This window comes from Periplaneta americana, chromosome 2, assembly GCF_040183065.1.
Source record: "Periplaneta americana isolate PAMFEO1 chromosome 2, P.americana_PAMFEO1_priV1, whole genome shotgun sequence".
Taxonomy (NCBI): Eukaryota; Metazoa; Arthropoda; class Insecta; order Blattodea; family Blattidae; genus Periplaneta; species Periplaneta americana.
In genome coordinates, this window is record NC_091118.1 from 8,559,234 (window position 1) to 8,583,536 (window position 24,303).

The 24,303-nt window shown below is 33.5% G+C and overlaps 1 protein-coding gene and 1 long non-coding RNA gene across 2 annotated transcripts in view; one reads left to right on the top strand and one right to left on the bottom strand.

Annotated features, from left to right (window-relative positions):
• The window catches only part of LOC138712607 (uncharacterized), a 73,479-nt gene that overhangs the window by 16,080 nt on the left and 33,096 nt on the right, over window positions 1-24,303 (top strand). The window lies entirely within an intron of this gene.
• On the bottom strand, window positions 1,937-22,969 carry LOC138712598 (uncharacterized). Its single transcript, XM_069844568.1, has 2 exons — window positions 22,811-22,969; window positions 1,937-9,450 (listed from the first exon to the last, which is right to left on the bottom strand). Exons 1-2 carry the CDS (start codon window positions 22,829-22,831, stop codon window positions 6,574-6,576), a joined length of 2,898 nt encoding a protein of 965 aa, XP_069700669.1. The 5' UTR covers window positions 22,832-22,969; the 3' UTR covers window positions 1,937-6,573.

Genomic DNA, 24,303 nt, shown 5'->3' on the forward strand with positions numbered 1-24,303 from the left:
AAATCAACAACTGCATCAAGGATTGGGAATTCTTCCACTAGAACAGTACATCCATTCAATGTCAAAATCTTTCTTCAACAAACTTCCAGGTGTTCCTGGAGCTGTGACATATAACACTGGAGCAAGATCTTGTCAGCCATCTCGACTTAATAGGAAACTCCCTCAAGACATCCTTCTTAGTGATACTGACGACTCTTCATAATTTAACACAGAAAATCATCATATTTATTTTCACATAATTCACAAAAATGTTTAATTAATTAATTTAAATTAATTAGAGGAGCCTTTAGAGCCAACCTCAGCATGATATTCTGTATGTGATATTTCATCATTTAACAGTGGTCTGTATAGCAATTTTGCTGGTCGACCAATATTAAAAAAATAATAATAAATAAATAAAAAAATAAAAAAAAAATTATGGAATATCACATGCAGAATATCATGCTGAGGTTGGCTCTAAAGGCTCCTCTAATTAATTTAAATTAATTAATTAAACATTTATGTGAATAAAAATATGATGATTTTCTGTGTTAAATTTATGAAGAGTCGTCAGTATCACTAAGAAGGATGTCTTGAGGAAGTTTCCTTTTAAGTCGAGATGGCTGACAAGATCTTGCTCCAGTGTTATATGTCACAGCTCCAGGAACGTCAGGAAGTTTGTTGAAGAAAGATTTTGACATTGAATGGATGTACTGTTCTAGTGGAAGAATTCCCAATTCTTGATGCAGTTGTTGATTTCTTACAAACCAGGGGGCATTTGTTGCAGTACGCAGGAACTTGTTCTGGAGAACTTGTAGGCGATGCATGTGTGTCTTATTTGCAGTCCCCCACACTGGCGCTGCATAAGTTAAAAGAGGTCGTACAAGCGAGATGTAGAGTAGCATTGAACAGTCCAATCCAATTTGTGAACGTCTATTAATCAAAGGGTATAATTTTCGAATTCTAGAAGAGGTTAGTGTAACAATGCGAGTTATATGGGCATTCCATGTAAGTTTCGTGTCTAATAATATTCCCAAATATTTGACAGCTTCTCGACTAGAGAGCCATGTAACTTGTTCATTTAGAAGAACCAAAGGAGGTGGATTATGAATAGGCCTTAAAGAGAAGATTTTAGCTTCTGTCTTGGTAATGTTGAGTAGTAATCTCCAGTCAGAGAACCATTTAGACAGCTCCTGTAAGGATGTCTGAAGAGTGCTGATTGCAGTATTTAGGTTACTATGAGAATAAAAGAGAACTGTATCAGTATTACGTTCGATGCTTTTCTCCTTATTTCTACCTCTCCCTGCCCCTTTATGCTTTAGTGACTGTAAATTGGACATCGCAGCAAAGGTTACTAATAAAGAAGTGTGTAAAGGATAGTGTGCAATCAGAGAAATTTAAACGATAGGAGGGGAGGAAGTACTTCAATGTAAAGAGAGAAAAGAAGTGTTGAGACTATTATTAGAAAGATGTGAAAGATTTCAAGGTAGAAGGATAGATTGTGAATAAATGGCATGTATTTAGTAGTAAAGAAAAAATTAATCAGACAGCACAAGCCGATGAAAGTTGTAGTAGTAATTAGGTTATGGGGAGCCCGAATACAGAGATGTGGTGACGAACCATAACCGAAGAAGAGTTGTAGAGATAAATATCATATCATCATTATCATCATATTCCCGTTGGGAATATTTCGGCGGGAAGAAATTTATTTCGGAATAACCCCGGATGATTTTTGGAAATATTCCCAAAATGGAAATTTATTTAATATTCTTAATTTTCTTTATTGCGAAAAATGTTACAAGTTACAACTAAGGAAACATAGAATGCAGGGAGTACTGACAATAAACACATGATCATTCCCGTATTTCATCAGGATTTTGTTGGCTTGTTAAGCAGTGAATAAGTAACTTATCTGTAAGAAGGAGATTTACAGACTGACACATTAAAAAACAATGAAAACATTTATCAGGTTTAGATTTATTTAAAACAGTATTTCCAAAAATAAAACATCCATACCAACATAGAAAAACAAAACCTGTGTTTGCATCTGTGAAGAAGTTTTTTTAAACGTAAAATTGTAAAATATAAAAACTCACTTAAACAGACCAAAACTTACTTGCTAATAGGCCTACAACAATAGTCGCTGTTTATAGAAATTACATTGGATGTTTGTGTCACAGTAAAAATTCACTTGAAATTATATTTTTTAAAATGTAAATATTCATATATAAATTGTGAATAGTTCAGCAAAATCTGAAGAATGTGACACTTTGTACACCACTGAAAGATAAATGCCCCTTCTTTTACTCTGATGTCCCTGCTTTTAGAGGGTTGCATTCAATGACGTCACAATTATTGTCACCATATTTGCTGACCTCTGATTGAGGGTTTTTTTTAGACATGTCTATATATTTTAATGTCTACATATTAGTTAATTCTTATCTGCTTGGTATGTGTTTGCAGTTTTTTTCTCTCGAGACCAACAGTGTTAGAATAAGTTTTTGTAAATGTGCTCGGAGACTTATGCCCAGTTTGTCGAAGTAATGTTTAATGTTGCTTAACAAATATTAAGTTAACAGTGTGTTTATTTTTAATGCTTTGTTAATGTATTTTCCATTTGTTCAACATAATTTTGTTTAAGATAACCAACACTTAACTATAACGCCTGTTAGCGCTATTTTACCTACTCAACAGCAGGTGGTAATGATTCTACACATGTAAGACAATTTGTGATTGGATAAAATATTAATCTTTAAATTCTATATTATAGTGTGAGTCATGAAACTTACATAAAATGACAACCTGTTATAGTAGGCCACGCTCCATAAACAAACAGTTGACAAATGAAAGTTGTAGGTGACGTGCTGAATAATAATCACAAAGTAAGGTTATATTTCCTTATTGCTGTTATGGATACGAAATACGAAAGAAATAAAATAATACTGATGTATTTAAACAGTCCAAACTATTTTTAAATGCTATATTACCAGTCATATGCTAAACATTCCCTACAGAGAGACACAAAATATTAATTTCGCAACTTCTGTTCGAACAGCTGTGGAGGCATGGGCCATATTTAACTAACTGTTAAACGAGTTAACTGCCCGAAATCCTACATTTAAAATTAACAAGCTGTTAACAGTCTGTTAAATCAAACTAGTGTTGAAAACATACAATTTTATTAATTAACAAACTGTTTAGAGTTTAACAGTCGTTAAATTTTCTAACGATACTTGGAAAAACCGGCCATTAATGTCTTAATTGTAAAATAAATTTGACTGACAATGTTATGTAGTCAGCAATAAATTTTGATACATATTTTTAAAAAGAAACTAATTTCGTCTTGCCATGCACGCGATCTGCTTCTGATACTTTTATTGTGAAGTCAGTTTTTATTTGTTCAGTATGAGCAGGCTTATGTGAGGTGTCCGTGTTAAACTGTGTGTTAGTAACCACGTGTCTTTGATTCCGAATATAATCATATTAATTTAATATTAGGAATAATTCCGTCATCACCTGGATGCCACATCAGATATGAGAATTTCACTTTCTTCCATCTCCACGAACTCGAAAGAAATTTGAGAGACAAGGAAACAGCACCATTTTTCACATTAGCAATTTGAAGGTAATTTTTTTTTATAATAATTAGGGTAAGGTTGCCTATATCGCACCACTTTAGTATTTATAATTTTTATTGAAGAGTACAGTTTTTATTTTCTGCATTCCTTTACAGAAGATTTACCTTTGATGTAAAAAATAATCCTTGAATTTGAGTTAATATTTTTTTAATTAAAATGACATTTTCGAAACACATGTCAGTGGTGCCATTTAGGCAACTAGTTTCCTAAATAGCACATGCGGTTTCTTAAATAGCACCTCTTTAACTGCAGGGAACAGGATGAAGGAAAGCTTTTAATATTGAACATATTGAACAGTATTTGAATGAATAATGTAATAAATGCAAATTACAAGTTTATTGAAATTAATGAAAGAGAGTAACGCATCTTCAAATGAAATCGAAAAAAATAGTGCGTAAATTACGTAACATTTAAACTTTCTGAATGCGTTTTTATTGTTATACATTTGCCATGTGCTTCACCAGGCAGTTCAGACCGTAAACTGCGTCACCTTTTCTCCACGATTACCTCGAAGTCACCTAAGAACTGCTTCATCATATAGCTGTCTGAAATGATTTGAAGATAGAAACATCTAAAGGCTGGGCCTCTGAGTATTATGACGAGGAAGCTGAAAGAGGAGCATACCATTTTCCCGAGATAATCTAGCTTCTAAATTTTTGGAATGGGTTGTATAGGTGGACATACAGAAGCAGCACTTTTTTCTATGGCAGGTTTGAGTGGCAAATAAAATGTTTGAGCTATTCGACAAATAGTTCACTGTTGATGTAACCTGACTCAGAGCAAACAAATAACGATCCTGGAGGAGCACCAGCTGATAATGAAGGATGCACTGTTTTACGTTTAAAAATTATTATGGCTGGGACAAAATACCTGGTGCGCTTGTACAACACACACTTTTTGTATTAACGCTCTTTTTACCACTTGATATTGCACCCACCTGATGCATTCCTCGTTCAGTTAAATTTTTTGGGCCTTCTTTTGTACGGCTAGAATTGCTACAGTTGCTCATATCGCACCGGTGCGAATTAGGCACCTACAAAGTGGTGCGAATTGAGAAACTACACCATAAGTTATTATTTCCTTCATTCTAGCTTATAATCACCACACGTTCGAAAATCCTACTAAGTTAAATGTTCTTTAATACCTCTTTAAACGAATAACATCTTAAGATTATGGATTCCTTTGCGTAGAAATCCGTTATTTAGTTACAAAATGTTAGCTAAATATACATCCACCTGAGCGATTATATTAGATACACTATCACCACGCTGCAGACACAAAGAAGTGGCAGAAATCAAGTGGCATGGTGGAAGTTCATATGGTAGATTGTAACAATACCACTAGATGCCACACTACTATAGTAATTTGTTTTAAACTAGCAGTGGTGCGATTTAGGAAGCGGTGCGATTTATGCTACTCTACCCTATGTATGTAATTACTTAAAAGAATACACGCAGTTTATAAATACTACTGCAAGTTCATGAAAGTCATGGCCTATGCATGGTAAACATAGTTGTAGGCATATGTTAAACGTGCAGAATAAAAATATGGAGGCACATTAAATTTATATCTACATTAATTTAATTTGAGAATCCGTGAATCTTTTTTCGAGTCGAAAGGGATCCCCGATCATAAAAGTTTGGAAATCAGTGCTTTATACCATTATCAGCACATAGGTTTTGGACACTTTGTAATCTAGTAAATGTAAACGCAAATTTTTCATCAGCATTTTGCACGTTGATCTGTAAAGACGGGGTTTTTAAGGACATTTGGAGCTGGAGATGTGACGAGGAATACTGGAACCTTAGAGGGGCTCTGTGATTTCTGTAGTAATGTAACAGTTCTGGATTTTGACATAATGAATATGCCATATAAACGTAGCCTACATATTTAGGCTACTCTACTTGAAGTAGACCTATTATTAATTTTAAGTGTTTTCCCCAAACCAAAATGCAGTGAACATTAATGTCAAGTATCCTAGGTTCATGGCTGGTGCGTATTCCGATAACCCCAACATGTATAATAATAATATTTCTATTTAATTTTGTATCACATCATATGCTACATCATCATCGTCATCATCATCATCATTATCATCATCATCATCATCATCATCATCATCATCATCATCATCATCATCATCATCATCATCATCATCAACATTTCACGGCTTAAGCCATTTAGGCTCGTTCCGGTCTCATAGATTTCAATTAAAAAGTTGTAACCATCTCTTCTTTGGCCTACCAACACTTCTTCTCCCCTCTGGATTATAATCTAAAATAATTTTTGGTATTCGCCCTGGTTTCATACTCTGAACATGCTCTTTCCAATTGTTCCTATATTGCTCTATTTTATCAATCAGTTTAAAAATATTTAATTAATTCCTGATTCTTCACTTTTTCTTTTATCCAAAAGTGTGCAACCGGCTACACTACGTGAAAACCTCATTTCAGCTGCTTCTATAGTTTTTTCTTCTTTCTTGGTTAAAGTCCAAAATTCACTACCATACAGCAATATAGGTACAGCCATAATTTTATAGAATTTTAGTTTGCTTTCTCTTCTAGTGTATTTCAGGGATCTCTTTATTGTGCCACATATAAAATTAAATTTACTAAGTTTATTAAAAAGATCTTCCTTCTTAAAATAGGAGATATTACAGCCTAGATATTATTTACTTGCTCAATAGGTTTCCCATCCAATATAATTTTTGCTCGTAAGGTATCTGGCCCTTTAAAAGCTAAAACTCATATGCTACATAAAACTTCATATTTTCTTCAGTGTGTAAATACATTTTAATTACAACTACACCAAATAGTAACACCACAATACCTTATAATAGAAGAGAAGAGTAGGTTTATAGAATGAAGCAATAGAAGGAAAACTGAACACTACATACTTGACAAATACATGTTTTACAAATTACAATATTTCAAATTTTCCAATTTTATTTATATACTTATTCTGTACCCTGTGAAGTTTTCATAGTTTCAATTATGTCCTCTATTGCTTTCAAAAGCTCAGCGGAAGTGACGTTCTTTGTGTCGTACATACCAGTTTTATCGTCTACGGTCAAGCCTAGTTTTTTTACTATGTCCGACAATGGAATACTGGAACCACCATACAAAAGATATCCGTGTTTAATTTGATCAGGGTCTGATATGTTGAAAAAATACTGTACAATTTGTTCATCTTGACTTGATATTTGAGTCGTTACGTCTGAATCCATTTCCTGTACAATAATTTGTATTACATATATGAAATCTCTCACCGTCAGGTTTTGCGTGTCATATCTTCCAGTTTTACTGTTGAAAGGTAGGTTCAAATTTTTCAGAATTAGACTCACAGGAATTTTCTTGTTGTCATAGATGATATATGACGTGTGGATTTTATCAGGATCTGATATTATGTTGATAAAATTATCTAGAGCAGTGGTTCCTGAATCCATTTCCTGTATAATAATTTGTATTGCATGTATTAAAACTGTCACCGTCAGGTTTTGCGTGTCATATGTTCCAGTTTTATTGTTGAAAGGTAGGTTCAAATTTTCCAGAATTAGACTCACAGGAATTTTCTTGTTATCATAGATGATATATGACGTGTGGATTTTATCAGGATCTGATATTATGTTGATAAAATTATCTAGAGCAGTGGTTCCTGAATCCATTTCCTGTATAATAATTTGTATTGCATGTATTAAAACTGTCACCGTCAGGTTTTGCGTGTCATATGTTCCAGTTTTATTGTTGAAAGGTAGGTTCAAATTTTCCAGAATTAGACTCACAGGAATATTCTTGTTGTCATAGATGATATATGACGTGTGGATTTTATCAGGATCTGATATTATGTTGATAAAATTATCTAGAGCAGTGGTTCCTGAATCCATTTCCTGTATAATAATTTGTATTACATGTATTAAAACTGTCACCGTCAGGTTTTGCGTGTCATATCTTCCAGTTGTATTGTTGAAAGTCAAGTGCAATTTTTCCAGAATTAGACTCACAGGAATTCTGTTGCCATCATAGATGATATATGACTTGTTGATTTTATCAGGATCTGATATTATGTTGGTAAAATTCTGTAGAGCTTGTTGATCTTGATTAGATGGTTGAGAAGTGGTTTCTGAATCCATTTCCTTTACAATTAGACGTATTGCATACAAAAAGTCGTTTAGCGTGAGGTTTTGAGTATCATATGTTCCAGTTTTACTGTCGAAAGGTAAATTTAGGTATTTCAATAATCGAGTTACTGGAATGCTATGTTCGTCATACGTGATAAATGAAGATCCGATTTTTGTGGGGTCTGACACTATAATGATGAAATTCTGCAGAAGTTCGTCATCTGGATTCAAAGGTCTTGCAGTGCTCTGTGTTTCTTGTATGTATATTTTCATCGCTGACCACAGATCATCCACATTACTAGTTGTAACATCCTTGTTATTGTATTGGAGGAAGACTATCACGTTTCCAGCTGGTATTGTATAGCCTTCAAACATGAATTCAATATTTGTACCATCATTCTGTGTTGTCAAAAATTGCAATATGATAGTTAGGAAATGTCGTTGTTCATCTGTGGGTTCTATTCCTAGAGGTCGTCCAACTTCAGGCTGTATGGGGTCATCTCTTATGTAAGTCTTAATTATATAGTAAACCTGCTCAACGCTGACATCTTCCAAGTCCATACCTTTACTGTTCAGAGATGATACGATGTAGCTAATTGGGATACTGTGTTGCTGAATTATAACATTAGCGTTTCTATTAGACCTGTCGTCTCCATCTTGTATGTATTTCAGTATGAGCTTCAAAATTACAAGGTCTTCTTTGCTGATGTCGTATGCGAAGTCGTCATCTCTTGAAACAACATTAAAATGTTTTATATAAATCAATATAATATTCCACAACGTCTTTGTGTTTATCTGACTTATATCCTCACCTTGAAATTGTATGAAAGTTAGTACATAATCTATCGGAATATACTTCCCATAAAAGAAAAAGTCCCCAGAGGCTCCTCCATTTTGATACACCAAAAACTGCAATATGTACTGTAATTTAAGTTTCTCATCTTCAGGAAGGTCTTCATATTTAGTACGATATTTTTTTTCGATGCAATACCGTCGTCTTTTGTCTTCTGTGCTGTGATCTTTCTTGCTTTTATTTTCTTTGCTATGATGCTCTTTGCTGTGATGTTCTTTGCTGTGACGTTCTTTGCTGTGATGCTCTTTGCTAGGATGCTCTTTGCTAGGATGCTCTTTGCTGTGATGTTCCTTGCTGTGATGCTCTTTGCTGTGATGTTCTTTGCTAGGATGTTCTTTGCTGTGATGTTCTTTGCTAGGATGTTCTTTGCTGTGATGTTCTTTGCTATGATGCTCTTTGCTGTGATGTTCTTTGCTAGGATGCTCTTTGCTATGATGTTCTTTGCTGTGATGCTCTTTGCTGTGATGTTCTTTGCTAGAATGCTCTTTGCTGTGATGTTGTTTGCTGTGATGCTCTTTGCTGTGATGTTCTTTGCTAGGATGCTCTTTGCTGTGATGTTCCTTTTCGTGGTGTTTTTCTCCACTTTTATGCTTCCTTTCTTCATGACTTTCTCCGCTATGACTGTCACTATGGCTGTCGCTGTGAGAATCATCATCATCATCATCATCATCATCATCATCATCATCATCATCATCATCATCATCATCATCATCATCATCAGCGATACAAAACTCATCATCATACCCGTCATCATCTTTATCGTCATAGTAACCATCTCTGTCGTTATCGTCTTCTTCGGTGTGCGGCGCTGCTCTCACTTCATTATATGCGATGAACACTGCCAAAGTCAGCAATAGCCACGTCTGCAAACAAAGAGAATTAAGTGTTTTTTTTAATGTTTAATATTGGTCGACCAGCAAACTTGCTATACAGACCACTGTTAAATGATGGAATATCACATGCAGAATATCATGTTGAGGTTGGCTCTAAAGGCTCCTCTAATTTAAATTAATTAATTAAACATTTTTGTGAATTATGTGAAAAAAAAATATGATGATTATCTGTGTTAAATTTATGAAGAGTCGTCAGTATCACTAAGAAAGCTGTCTTGAGGGAGTTTCCTTTTAAGTCGAGATGGCTGACAAGATCTTGCTCCAATGTTATATGTCACAGCTCCAGGAACGTCAGGAAGTTTGTTGAAGAAAGATTTTGACATTGAATGGATGTACTGTTCTAGTGGAAGAATTCCCAATTCTTGATACAGTTGTTGATTTCTTACAAACCAGGGGGCATTTGTTGCAGTACGCAGGAACTTGTTCTGGAGAACTTGTAGGCGATGCATGTGTGTCTTATTTGCTGTCCCCCACACTGGCGCTTCATAAGTTAAAAGAGGTCGTACAAGCGAGGTGTAGAGTAGCATTGAACAGTCCAATCCAATTTGTGAACGTCTATTAACCAAAGGGTATAATTTTCGAATTGTAGAAGAGGTTAGTGTAACAATGCGAGTTATATGGGCATTCCATGTAAGTTTCGTGTCTAATAATATTCCCAAATATTTGACAGCTTCTTGACTAGAGAGCCATGTAACTTGTTCATTTAGAAGAACCAAAGGAGGTGGATTATGAACAGGCCTTAAAGAGAAGATTTTAGCTTCTGTCTTGGTAATGTTGAGTAGTAATCTCCAGTCAGAGAACCATTTAGACAGCTCCTGTAAGGATGTCTGAAGAGTGCTGATTGCAGTATTTAGGTTACTATGAGAATAAAAGAGAACTGTATCGTCTGCATACATAGCTATGTGTGACGGTTGTAACATGGAATGTCATATGTGAAGATATTGAAGAGAAGTGGTGACAGTATAGATCCTTGTGGTACTCCGGCTAAAACTGGACGAAGCGTTGATTTAATGCCATCTATACGTACTGAGAACTGACGCTCAGATAAAAAACTTTTCACGATGCGTGTGAGATAGTCAGGAAAACCAATTCTATATAATTTTAGCATTAGACCATCATGCCAAACAGTATCAAATGCTTGGGCAATATCCAGAAACACAGTGGCAGTATACTGTAGAATTAAGTGTTGTGAAACAGATCGTTAATATTGAACTGTTATGGGGTAAGTGAAGGTATTAACACCATGCAGGATATACCGCTAGCTAATATTTTACAATTTGTTACTTGAAAATCTGTATTGGCATCCTAGTCAGAGAAGTGTGATGTTTAGAGGAACCTTTCTTAAAGATCTGGAACCAACAATGAAACGGATTTCTATCTTTACTATGAGTTTAAGAATCTTTAACGCTCCAGTACTTGCTTACATTTTCGTAACTTGTTCAGTCGCGTGGGGAACAGCTGACATCAAAGTTATATTCTTGCTTTAGAGCAGGGGTTCTGAACCTTTTGAAGATTCTGATCACCGCCCACATGTGACACTAAGAGAGCAAGCACCATGAAAAATCGAATAGGTAAATGAAATCTATACTAATAATAAATATGTAGCCGAAATTTTTCTGGTAATTTTCGATTTTCCAAAAGTAAGTGGTCCTAAAATATATAATTAACCACCCTGAAACCGAAAAGCGCTTTTTTGAAATTTTTGTTTGTACGTCTGTCTGTCTGTCTGTCTGTATGTTTGTTACCTTTTCACGCGATAATGGCTTAACGGATTTCGATGAAAATTATAATATAAATTATGTTCGTTGTAACTTAGATTTTAGGCTATATGGCATTCAAAATACATTATTTAAAAGGGAGGTTATAAGGGGGCCTGAATTAAATAAATCGAAATATCTCGCTTATTACTGATTTTTGTGAAAAATATTACATAACAAACGTTTCTTTAAAAATAATTTTGGATAAGTTTTATTCCTTGAAAAATTTTGATAGAACTGATATTTAATGAGATAAATGAGTTTTAAAATTAAAATAACTGCCATCTAAGGCCGTGTAATGAATTAAAAAACAAATGACTTCGTCTATAAGGGGCCTTGGACAACAACAATCGAAAGCTATGAAAGATAGCCTACAGAGAATGTTTCTGTGTTTCTATGAAGTAATATCGGAAGCTAAATTAACCGATTTGTATAATTAATTATTTCACCATTGGAAAATGTAGTTTCTCTAGATGGACATAATGCTATAATGTTATTACAGTAACTTCTGATATAATATAATATAATATAATATAATATAATATAATATAATATAATATAATATAATATAATATAATATAATATAATATAATATAATATAATATAATATAATATAATATAACATAATATAATTTAAGTTATTTCAAGGGTTCAGAACCATAGTGGGCCAAGCGCCATTTACTGAATACGTAGAAAACAAGGGTTAAAATTAAGTTATTACCATAATTCAATGGAAACCTATAACAAGTAAAATAAAATATACACATTAAATCTAAATTATGTCAATCTTCATTAAACTATGGTTGCATGTAATAAAAATTAAGAAACATGTTAAAGGAATTGTCATTGTACCAAATGAGTGTGTCTGGACCAAAATGATCGCATTTTAATTATTTGGATGTAATTTAAATTAAGTAACATATTAAAAGATTTATCTTTCTATTAAACACGAATGTTCCCTGGATCAAACGTCCTATTTTAATTATGTAATTACTTTATATTTATTTCTAACGGGTGCAGCGGAGCGCACGGGTACGGCTAGTACACAAATAAAATTTTAACTCCCACCAGGGTAATGATATCCTTAAATTTCAATGTCACTCAGAATTTTAGTGATGTCCAAGGAGAAACGGTCCTGCAGATGTAAATCAGTTGATCGTGATCGTACTTTGTTCTTGAGGTATTTCATAGGTGAGAAAGTTTTTAGTATAGATTAGTTATCTCTAATATAGCCAGAAAGAAACAGTGCGCATTATTTGGAGTCTTTTTGTATCTTCTACCTCTCCAAAGGCTATGAATTTCTCCTTAAAAAATATATTTCAGCACTAAGGAGGACTGGAGATCTATCAACTGAAGTTCTTCACGAGCAGACACATTATTCTCTTGAATAATCTTGATTGTTCTGATTAAGTGCACACTGGATTAAAAGGGGTTGGGAGAACTAGGGACGGAACGGAACTATCCATTTATTTGTATTGAAATATAGTTCACTCTATAAAACTTTCAGGAATTACTATTCCGGTGGTAAGAAAGAACAGAAGCCTTTTGACTGTTTGATCGTAGTCGAAGCCTGTCTTCGTTTCCTCTGTGTGAATTGTAATTTCCATGAATATTTACTAACAAGATGCGTAAAATGTAATTAATTATTGATGGTTTTCTTTACATTTCCTTAAAATGGGCATTATTGGCTATATTTTAACATGTTCAGAATTATTTAATTTCCAAAGGAATTTTGTGGGGTGGAATGGACCAGGGTTCAGTTCTACCCAAGCATTACTATTGTTTGCTAGGGTTTAATACCTTTCTTCTTCTTGTCTGTATTATCTCCTGACTCTTTCATATTTATATTTACTATTGGGATAGTAAATGAAAAAATAGCCATTTAAAAGAAATGTAGGCCTAAATAAAAAATAAAAAAATTGATAATATTGTTACTGGTGACCTTTTTTGCCATCAGCACAACAGATAGGACTCTTGAAAAAATTCAACAAACACTGCAAGTTCGTCTGTAACAACTGATGATCTTGCCTTGACTACAGCCTCAGCTCATGTCCAAGAAGGTAGGTTGAGTTAACTCCTACGAAAGATGCGGGTCTTCATCAACTTCGACCAAATTTCCTCAGGTTTCTTTACAATAAATCTCCGCCATTCCAAAGATTAACACACAATATACGAGAAGAAAGAGAAGGGTTGTGCTGGGATTTTAACAGCATCATCTTAGAAAAATGAACTCCAAGAAGCATTTTAAAGATCTAAAAGAAAGATGGAAGAATAGGAAGAATGAGCTAGAAAAAGGTTTAAATTCGTCCCTAAGACAAGAAAGTAAAGTACAATGCAGAAAAGTAACAAGGCAGAAGGATAAAATTGAAGATGAAAATTACAGTGAAGATGATGGGAGTGATTCAGAATGTCTGTACTGCATTGGTCGACCAGCAAACTTGCTATACAGATCACTGTTAAATTATGGAATATCACATACAGAATATCATGCTGAGGTTGGCTCTAAAGGCTCCTCTAAGTAATTTAAATTAGTTAATTAATTATTTTTGGGAATTATGAGAATAAAAATATGATAATGATTTTCTGTGTTAAATTTATGAAGAGTCGTCAGTATCGCTAAGAAAGATGTTTTGAGGGAGTTTCCTTTTAAGTCTAGATGGCTGACAAGATCTTGCTCCAATGTTATATGTCACAGCTCCAGGAACGTCAGGAAGTTTGTTGAAGAAGGATTTTGATATTGAGTGGATGTATTGTTCTAGTGGAAGAATTCCCAATTCTTGATGCCGTTGTTGATTTCTTACAAACCAGGGGGCATTTGTTGCTGTTCGCAGGAACTTGTTCTGGAGAACTTGTAGGCGATGCATGTGTGTCTTATTTGCAGTCCCCCACACTGGCGCTGCATAAGTTAAAAGAGGTCGTACAAGCGAGGTGTGGAGTAGCATTGAACAGGCCAATCCAATTTGTGAACGTCTATTAACCAAGGGTATAATTTTCGAACTCTAGAAGAGGTTAGTGTAACAATGCGAGTTATATGGGCATTCCATGTAATTTTCGTGTCTAATAATAGTCCCAAATATTTTACAGCTCCTTGACTATAGAGCCATGTAACTTGTTCATTTAGAAGAACCAAAGGAGGTGGATTATGAATAGGCCTTAAAGAGAAGATTTTAGCTTCTGTCTTGGTAATGTTGAGTAGTAATCTCCAGCTAGAGAACCATTTAGACAGCTTCTGTAAGGATGTCTGAAGTGTGACAGAAGGATAAGTAGCTTGTGTCTCCTGCCATAACTGGGCACATATATAATTCTTGTGCAGAAATCGATAGCGAAGATGATGAAGCGCAACACATCTTTGCACAATGTGTTGATCTTTTATTTTTAATTTTATAACATTTTGATGAGCCCATATTGCTATTGATTTTGATGAATGATATTGGTATTATCTCACTTTAAATAAGCCACGGATACATTGCCTCAAGGGAGATAATTGTGTGAAATTTGATAATATATCAATTAGGTTCCATTCTGCCCCAAGATTGGGGCAGAACGGACTACTTTTATATTAGTTCACTTTTTGTTATTGGTTGCCCCTATACATTTCTGTGTGTAGATAAACCTTTGTGCTTCATAGTGAAGAGGACATATTAGAGAACACGTCTACAAAATTTCTGGTTTTTATTTATAATACATAACATTTCATATTCTTTTTCATGTTAAAGGTTCCGTTCCGCTTGTAGTTCCCCTAATTGAATTTGAAATATAGTGAATGATGAAATGTTATCAGAAATGCGTTTATATGTGTTCTTAAGTTTAGTGAAGTAATATTATATTATTGGTAATCAGTGGCGGCTCGTGCATATTTCTTAAGAGGAGGAAAGAAGTTAACAGCGCAAAATGACACCTTCTTGAGAGAAACATGCTACAAATTAGCCTACATGCATACATGTATGACCAGGTAGTGTTAGGGTTGGCCTTCTCTTTCGTATAGAATAATCTGTTCTTGTAAACAGAGTTTCCTAAATTGTCCAAATATGTTTTCACTTCCATTCATTGGTGGATAATTGCACAAATTGACAATTAAAAGGAAATTCACAAACTCGCAGCATTTTTCGCACACATTACAACATCACTTGTGTTGGTAGAGACTAGCTACTAACACATAACACCAGAACCGTTTTACGGAAGTGGGAATGGGAAATATTCTGTTAGGAAAGCGAGAACACTGCACCCACCCACGTGGTTTGTGTTGCCACATGTACATTTTACAAGTTCAGTATCACATGCTTTTGAAGAATGTCAGTTCTTGTAAAGTCATAGCACTCTGGTCATACTATCATTATTGTTCAAAGCTGCAGGTGACGATTAATTTTTTATGTTAAAAATAATGTAGTTTGGAGTACTTTCAATAATTTCAAATATATTTGTACAAAACTGACAACTTGGCTGTTGTCCTGTCTAGTAGACAATGAATGGAAGTGAATTTCAGGGGCCAAAAGACCTGCGATACTAACGTAGAACTACTTCCTCTTTGTTATAAATCTAACTTCAACTTTCAGATATCCTCGAAAGTTTAAAACCATGAATAGTAGCTTATATAAAGTGCAATAAATAATATATTTTGTTTTATAATTAAAAACAAAAAGTTTATATGGTATCTTTCATAGCTTTGCGTTAAAACTGTTTTTATTGTGCCTCCTCCTAGATGTGTTATAGTCTGGTTGAATGCAGCATCGTTAGATGGCAGCGGTAGCGAGCTTGCTGCACGACCAGTCGGTTTCTATTTCCCGCCCATGCGCTGATTCAGAGGAGGATCTCCTCCCTCTCCGTTCATTTACTCGCTTTAAAACTCTGCTTCTGTCTCTCGCCGCTAGCGCGCTGTTGTCTATGTGTGTTAACTGCAGTAAAGGAGGAATGGATTGACTTTCCTCCACACAAACAATCTCGTAAGCTTTGCACAGTTTTCTAGCAGCACATGAGTGCGCGTCGTTTAAAACTCGATAAACCGAGGTTTTATTATAGGGTAAACATTGGTAATTTCGTGACAGTGGTTATTTCGTGATACTTTTTCTTTGCTCTTTCATGAACTAACCAATGGTTTTACGAGATTCAAATTTCCGCCAAGGGATTGCATATGTTGTCCAGTTTCCAGAAACATACAGCTACGCTTTGTGTGACTATTGTAGCTGCTTCAGTGAGCTTTTATGTTTGGAGAGAGCAAGTTAGCGTCGACTTCTCAGGCGTACAAATTTTGTGGATGTTTGTAATTACATTACTAAAGGTAAGCATATGATATTTGGTACAAAGATTTATTATATCTTAATGAAATTTTATAAAATGCTTTTGGAATTTTAGATACAGCTGTAATCGCCATATAGGCTTAGCTTTATTGATAGAAATCTTAGCTGTTTGAGGCGAAATTTTCTTGAGTATTAAGCGTTACATTTTATACTATTTAAAAAATTATATTACAATACAAATTTTAGAAATCTGAAGATAAGATGTGATAAGAAAAAAGAAAAGGGGGACGTAATGGGTTCAGTGTAGCGTCTGTTTGATTTGTTATCATGCTAAGTGTCAATGATAAGTGCTAGATGACTTACTTGCAAGAATTGTGACAGAAGATGAAACATGGCTCCACCATTTTGGACCGGAGACAGAGGCAGACAATGGAGTGGCATCATGCAAATTCACCAAAGAAATATAAATTCAAAAGTGCACCTTGGGCAGGAAAAGTTATGGCTACTGTCTTTTTCGATTCAGAAGGACTCTTGCTCGTGGACATCATGCCACACGGAACCACCATTAATTCTGACGCGTATGTTGCAACTCTCAAGAAACTTCAAGCTCGACTGAGTCGTGTTCGACGACATCGGGAGAAGCAGGAAGTTCTGCTATTGCAAGACAACGCACAGCCATATGTCAGTCACAAGACCACAGACCAGATCAGAAAATTCGGATAGACAACACTGAAACACCCGCCTTACAGTCCTGAACTGGCACCGTGCGATTACCATCTCTTTAAACTGAAGGATCCCTTCGCTGAACGAGGTTCGAAGATGACTCCCTTGTGCACGCTGCTAAAGAGTGGCTCAGACGTGTTGGTCCAGACTTTTACCGTGCTGGTCTACAGGCCCTCGTTCCTAGGTTACGTAAGGCAGTTGAAAGGGATGGGGAATATGTGGAAAAGTGACATTTTGTTCCTAAAGGATGTATCTACATTTTGTGAAAATAGCAAAGCTGTAGGATAAAAATATAATTTTTAAACAAACGTTATGCATTACTTTTGGAGTTACCCTAGTAATATAGGCTATAGTAAAGTCCATAATAAAAGTGTTCACCTTTTCAGGGCAAAGAAGATGCCTTTTCAATTTCAATTTTTACTTTGATTTCATTCTTATTATGTGTTGATATGTATTTCTATGTTTTCTTGCTATGAATATTAGACGGAATTACTATGTTTGAAGTCTTGTAACAATAAATGAGAATTTCATTTGACTTTAATGAATTTTTACACAATTCTTCTAACTCTCACGAAATTATTAATGTAATATCACGAAATTACCAAGGTTATCACGAAATAACCAACCTTTTAGCTTAAGTTGTAAAAGTGGTTTTTGGCACTTGCTCAAGAACCTGTCCAATCTTTTGTGTGTCCAGATTTGTACAGCACATTATCGTCTTTTAGATGAAAAAATCGGAATAAGGATATATTTACATATTTGCATTTTAAATTAATTTTCATGAAATTATCACGAAATTACCAATGTTTACCCTAGCTGTGAACTTAAAAATTATCGAATCTTCCTCGAATTTCAAGGCATATATTTAATTTGGTATTTACTTTCAAAAGAAGCAAAATGTGAGGACGTTCCTCCCTTGCCTGCCCCGAGGAACCGCCACTGATGGTAATTATCCATTTGAAATAAAATTTGCGTCTGTAGGTAATAACGCTATCTCGCTGCGAGAATAAGCTTTGATTTAGTATGTAATAATAGCGGTTAGTTTAATCGTCTCTAAATTAAGGATAATCGACCGGACATGGGTACCACGAAACCTGCGACATGAGCAGCACAAAGAAAACTGCTGTGCGAAGATGGTTGTGAACCACTCAATGACAGTGATCTTGGTTGAATTTTTTTTTAATTAAGTGGTAATGAGTATTGAGACATTTTTTGTTATCCCTAATCATTTATAGTTGTTGAATTCTATAACATAATTTACATTTGTCACTTTTGCTTATAAATGCGTTTCTTTGTTGTAGGAAAATAAGGGGCGTTATTACCTTCACCGCAGGCAATAGCACCAGTGTTCGAGGTACTTTTATTTGCTGTATTGTTTTAAAACCTTCTCACAATTACAACTTTTCAAACGTACTTTCCACAGGCTACAAATGATCACTATCTAAAAAAATCAATATTATTGTGCGTATTTCTGGTCAGTTGTAACCCATTTTTTGATTTGATGGCGTTAATACCTTCACTTACCCTATTGATATGCCTGTGTTAACCAATGTAATATTTAATTTAATTAATAATCTTCCTTAACTTGCCGAGGTTGTCAAAGACAAAGAATGTTAAACAGTAACGTTTAAGATGTGACATTAAAAATGTCTTACAAGACGTTTGTTTACAATGAACTGAAATTTACAGTAGATAATGTTTATAATGGTGAAAATTTGCAATAAAATAAAAAAACAGATAAAAATAAATAAATAAATAAATAAATGAATGAAAAATAAATAAATAAATAAGTAAATGAATGAATGAAAAATAAATAAATAAATACATAAATAAATAAATGAAAAATAAATAAGTAAATAAATACATAAATAAATGAATGAATTAATGAATAAAAAATAAATAAATAAGTAAAAATAAATAAATAATTAAATACTAATTAAATAATTAAATAAAAAAATAAAAACGTATAAAAATAAATGAACGAATGAATGAATAAAAAAATAAGTAAATAAATAAATAAATAAATAAATAAATAAATAAATAAGTGAATGAATGAATGAATGAAAAATAAATAAATAATAAATGAATAAATAAATTAATAAAAATAAATAAAGAAGTAAAAATAAATAAATAATTAAATAAAAAAATAAATGAATGAATGAATAAATAAATAAATAAATAAATAAATAAATAAATAAATAAATAAATGAATGAATGAATGAAAAATAAATAAATAAATAAATAAATAAATAAATAAATAAATAAATAAATAAATACTGGTAAATAAATAAATAAATGAAAAATAAATAAGTAAGTAAATAAATACATAAATAAATGAATGAATTAATGAATAAAAAATAAATAAATAAGTAAAAATAAATAAATAATTAAATAATAAATAAATAATTAAATAAAAAAATAAAAACGTATAAAAATAAATGAACGAATGAATGAATAAAAAACAAGTAAATAAATAAATAAACAAATAAATAAATACATACATAAATAAATAAATAAATAAATAAGTGAATGAATGAATGAATGAATGAAAAATAAATAAATAATAAATGAATAAATAAATAAATAAATAAAAATAAATAAAGAAGTAAAAATAAATAAATAATTAAATAAAAAAATAAAAAATAAAAAAATAAATGAATAAATAAATAAGTAAATGAATGAATGAATGAAAAATAAATAAATAAATAAATGAAAAATAAATAAGTAAGTAAATAAATAAATACATAAATAAATGAATGAATTAATGAATAAAAATAAATAAATAAGTAAAAATAAATAAATAATTAAATAATAAATAAATAATTAAATAAAAAAATAAAAACGTATAAAAATAAATGAACGAATGAATGAATAAAAAATAAGTAAATAAATAAACAAATAAATAAATACATAAATAAATAAATAAATAAATAAATAAATAAATAAATAAATAAATAAGTGAATGAATGAATGAATGAATGAAAAAAAATAATGAATGAATAAAAATAAATAAAGAAGTAAAAATAAATAAATAATTAAATAAAAAAATAAAAAATAAAAAAATAAATGAATGAATGAATAAATAAATAAATAAATAAATAAATAAATAAATAAATAAGTAAATAAGTCAGTAAGTAAGTAAATAAATAAATAAATACGTAAATAAGTAAGTAAATAAGTAAATAAATAAATCAATCAATCAATCAATCAATTCCCGTACAACTCTTGACACGTTCTATTGTAAACACGCTCAGTGCCTGTTGTGAAGGAAAGCGCATGGAGAAACTTTGAAACAAGTAACAAACGCGTCCATAACATTAAAAAATTGGCGGGAGATACATAGAATCCCTAGAATTGCACAGAACGTTCAAGTGGCTGTGTGATTTCAAATACGACTAGGGGCCTAATTGTAGATCACCCCTTGATGAGAATCATATCAGAATAACAATCATAAAACAAAGAACTTGAACTTGTAATGAATATCGTAACCAGTGCAAGAAAATAATGCAGCATTCACTACTCAAGCTACTAGTAATATTTTGAATGTATAGTCACGACGCTGTTATTCCCGGCGTGACTCCTCCTCTTTGCTTAGGTCTTAGGAAGTGAAGGCTCTACAAAGTCTAGGTAGGTAGTATCGTTCGCCATTTTTGTTCTTTCGTTGCCGAGCTACCATACGAGGAATCTATTTGCCACACCGTTAAACATTATCATGTCGTAGCTCCTATGATAATAAATCAAACACACTGTAATTCAGCAAATAATTGAGCGGCAAATAACGTCGTCGTGTATTTCTGCGAACGCCAACGAAAGAGCCAAAATGGCGGGCGATTATATTAAGTATTTATCGAGCCTTAAGAAATGAATAACGTCTTCATCAGCGAATCACAAGACGCACACGTTTAAATGTAGCCGACCTGCAACGTCATTAGCTTCCGGAAATTAGAGGGAGGGACTATAGTAATTTTTTTTAAACATTTTACTTTTTTAGCAATTGTATGTCTAAGTTACTTAAGTGCGTTTTTAAAATAAGCCTAATACGTACAGGGTTATTCGTTTAAAATGCACTTAATTTCTTTTACAACACATTATTTTCATTTCGCAAACCCCTTAGTATGACACCACGACCCCCCAGTTTAAGAACGCTAGATTGCCTATAACCACAAAAAGTGTCTTGCTGCGCCTCTGGTGTTAACAGCCTAAGGTTACCTCTTTTTCAGTTTAAATTTTAATTATGCCAGATTAGGCCTGTGTTCACATGTTGTTGGTGTTCCACAGTTCTTAGAAAATGTCGAGAAAATCGTCAAGTTTCATAATTTAAAAATCATTTCATTGAATTAAAAATATGTTCAATGAAACTACCTTTCATCACTGCGAAATTAAAACTGTTTCATGCATTTGGTAGGTAGTTTTTTACTTAAATCGTGTGTGTTATGACACGTTAGAAAATATGATATTATTTGCATTAAGATATTTAAATCATAAGTATTACTTACTTACTTATATGGCTTTTAGAGTTTCATTGCCGCCCTCACATAAGCCCGCCATCGGTCCCTGTCCTGAGCAAGATTAATCCAGTCCCTACAATCATATCTCACCTCCCTCAAATCAATTTTAATACTATCCTCCTATCTACGTCTCGGCCTCTTCAATGGTATTTTTCCCTCAAGTCTCCCAACTAACTCTCTCCATGCATTTCTGGATTCACCCATACGTGCTACATGCCCTGCCCATCTCAAACGTCTGGATTTAATGTTCCTAATTATGTCAGGTGACGAATACAATGCGTGCAGTTCTGTGTTGTGTAACTTTCTCCATTCTCCTGTAACTTCATCCCTCTTAGCCCCAAATATTTTCCTAAGCATCTTATTCTCAAACACCTTAACTTCTGTTCCTCAAAGTGAAAGTCCAAGTTTTACAACCATACAGAACAACCGGTAATATAACTGTTAGTCCTGAATCTTAAATATTGACAGTATTGATTTTGTTTAGTTAGTTATTTAACGACGCTGTATCAGCTACTAGGTTATTTAGCGTCGATGAGATTGGTGATAGCGAGATGGTATTTGGCGAGATGAGGCCGAGGATTCGCCGTAGATTACCTGACATTCACTTTACGGTTGGGGAAAACCTCGGAAAACCCCAACCAGGTAATGAGCCCAAGCGGGGATCGAACCCGCGCCCGAGCGCAACTTCAGACCGGCAGACAAGCGCCTTAACCGACTGAACACGCAGGTGAATTATTGATTTTGTTTTCGGACTAATCATCATGAACCTTGCTCTCTTTAAACTACATTCACTCGTTGCGGTATCCATAAAATTCACGAAAAATTTAAAGAAATCGTGACATAGTAAGAAGTAATCCAGAACGAAGGCCTAGACCTATTCTATACAATTTTTGTGCGTTTCTTGGCGTAACTTGCTGGCCTAAGAGAAAAAAAATAGCGAAACGCATTCGATTGTTTTGACGTTTCTAAAGGAAATCACTATGTTGCAGCGTTACCAAATTATGCAAAATATTTTTACAAAAAATGGGTTGGACTTTGCACTCTGTGTGTTTTCCACTGATGGACATCTTAGAACGTGTTAGTAACTTCAAAGAGTTTCTTGACTCACCTTCAAAGTCATGGCCGCCATTTTGTAGACGTTCCCGCATCCAGTCTTATTCCCGTAGTGTCTGGCTCGTATGTTGGTTTCGCGGGTTTTTAAGCCGTGTGCGACTGGCCGAGTGGGTGGTTTAGAAGGCTTAGGCGATCTTTAGCAATAACTCATGTCGACAATTGCTGAACCGATAAGCTTGTCATCAATATCGCAATTTGGAAAACGTAGAGAGACTTTGAATGACATTGAGGCCAGCGGATTTTTTAAAGGCTAATATGGGAGTTCTGGTATATACGTCACATTTTGAGATAACATCAGAACCATAAATAACATGTGTTTAGAAATTTATCTACAGTTTTCAGGAAATAGGTAGGTACTTTCCCGAATTTCTTGTTCAATGGTTGTCGTGTTAGTTCGTGGATTTAAAACTCTCCTGATTTAAGGAGTAACAATTTGAAAACTACGCAGAAGAGATAAGGGTCAATATCCACCGCCCACTGAACGAATATTTCACACTTTTATCACTGCCAATGCTGCGCTATAAACCAATTTTCGGCAGTCTAATGTAAAAGACTGCCTACAGATATTTGGAAAGTTTCAGAGAAAATACACAAATTTAATCTTCTAACACGATTTTTTTGTTTCTATGAATTAAGTAATTTGCTGGGAGACATCGTTAGATATAGACCACCCTTACACTTAACCTGGAGTAATTTAAGCTTATTAATCAGATATGATTCTACTTACTGTTTTTTATATGCTCACCTGTATGTAATTTCTATTTTATACATATTTCATTATTATTTTCCATCCAAAGATCATTAAGAACGCTGAATATTACTTAATGTCTCTCATCTTTCTTCAAATAGTGTTTATATGCCATGTTAAATTTCATTTGTTTTCATAAGTTAACAATGATGCACATTGGGAGCAACATATAAGAAATTATTTTCCTATACAATCCACGCTATATTCACGTTGTTTTGAAATGATTAATCGAAGATGGTTTGCTTATTGTTTATTACACGCACATTAGTATGTAATTTCTATTCCATACGTTTTTTTCTATCCCAAGATCATTAAGAATGGTGAATATTATTGATGCTTGTTTCCTGTATTTCTTAAAATAATGTTATGTGGCATGTTAGTTTTTATTTGTCGTTATTTACGTAAAAATGATGCGCCAAAAAATAAATAATAATAATTTTGTACTCACTCCACATCCTATATTGACATTTGTTAAAGAATGTAGATCTACCGATATTTAAAAGACTAATTTAGAAACATGTTACACAAATGATCCTTGTGCCAAAAGAGAATGCTCCCTGGATCAAATTATCGTATCTTGCAGTGGTCGTCAGTACTCGCTGAAATGGGTAATAATAATATAATAAGGTGGGTGCTCCTGTTATGGCCATGTTCCTGATATGGCCACCCCGCTATTGCGAATTAGTTAAACAAAAAATCTGCTAAATTGCAGCAGCATGCAGTGAAAGGACATCCTGGTA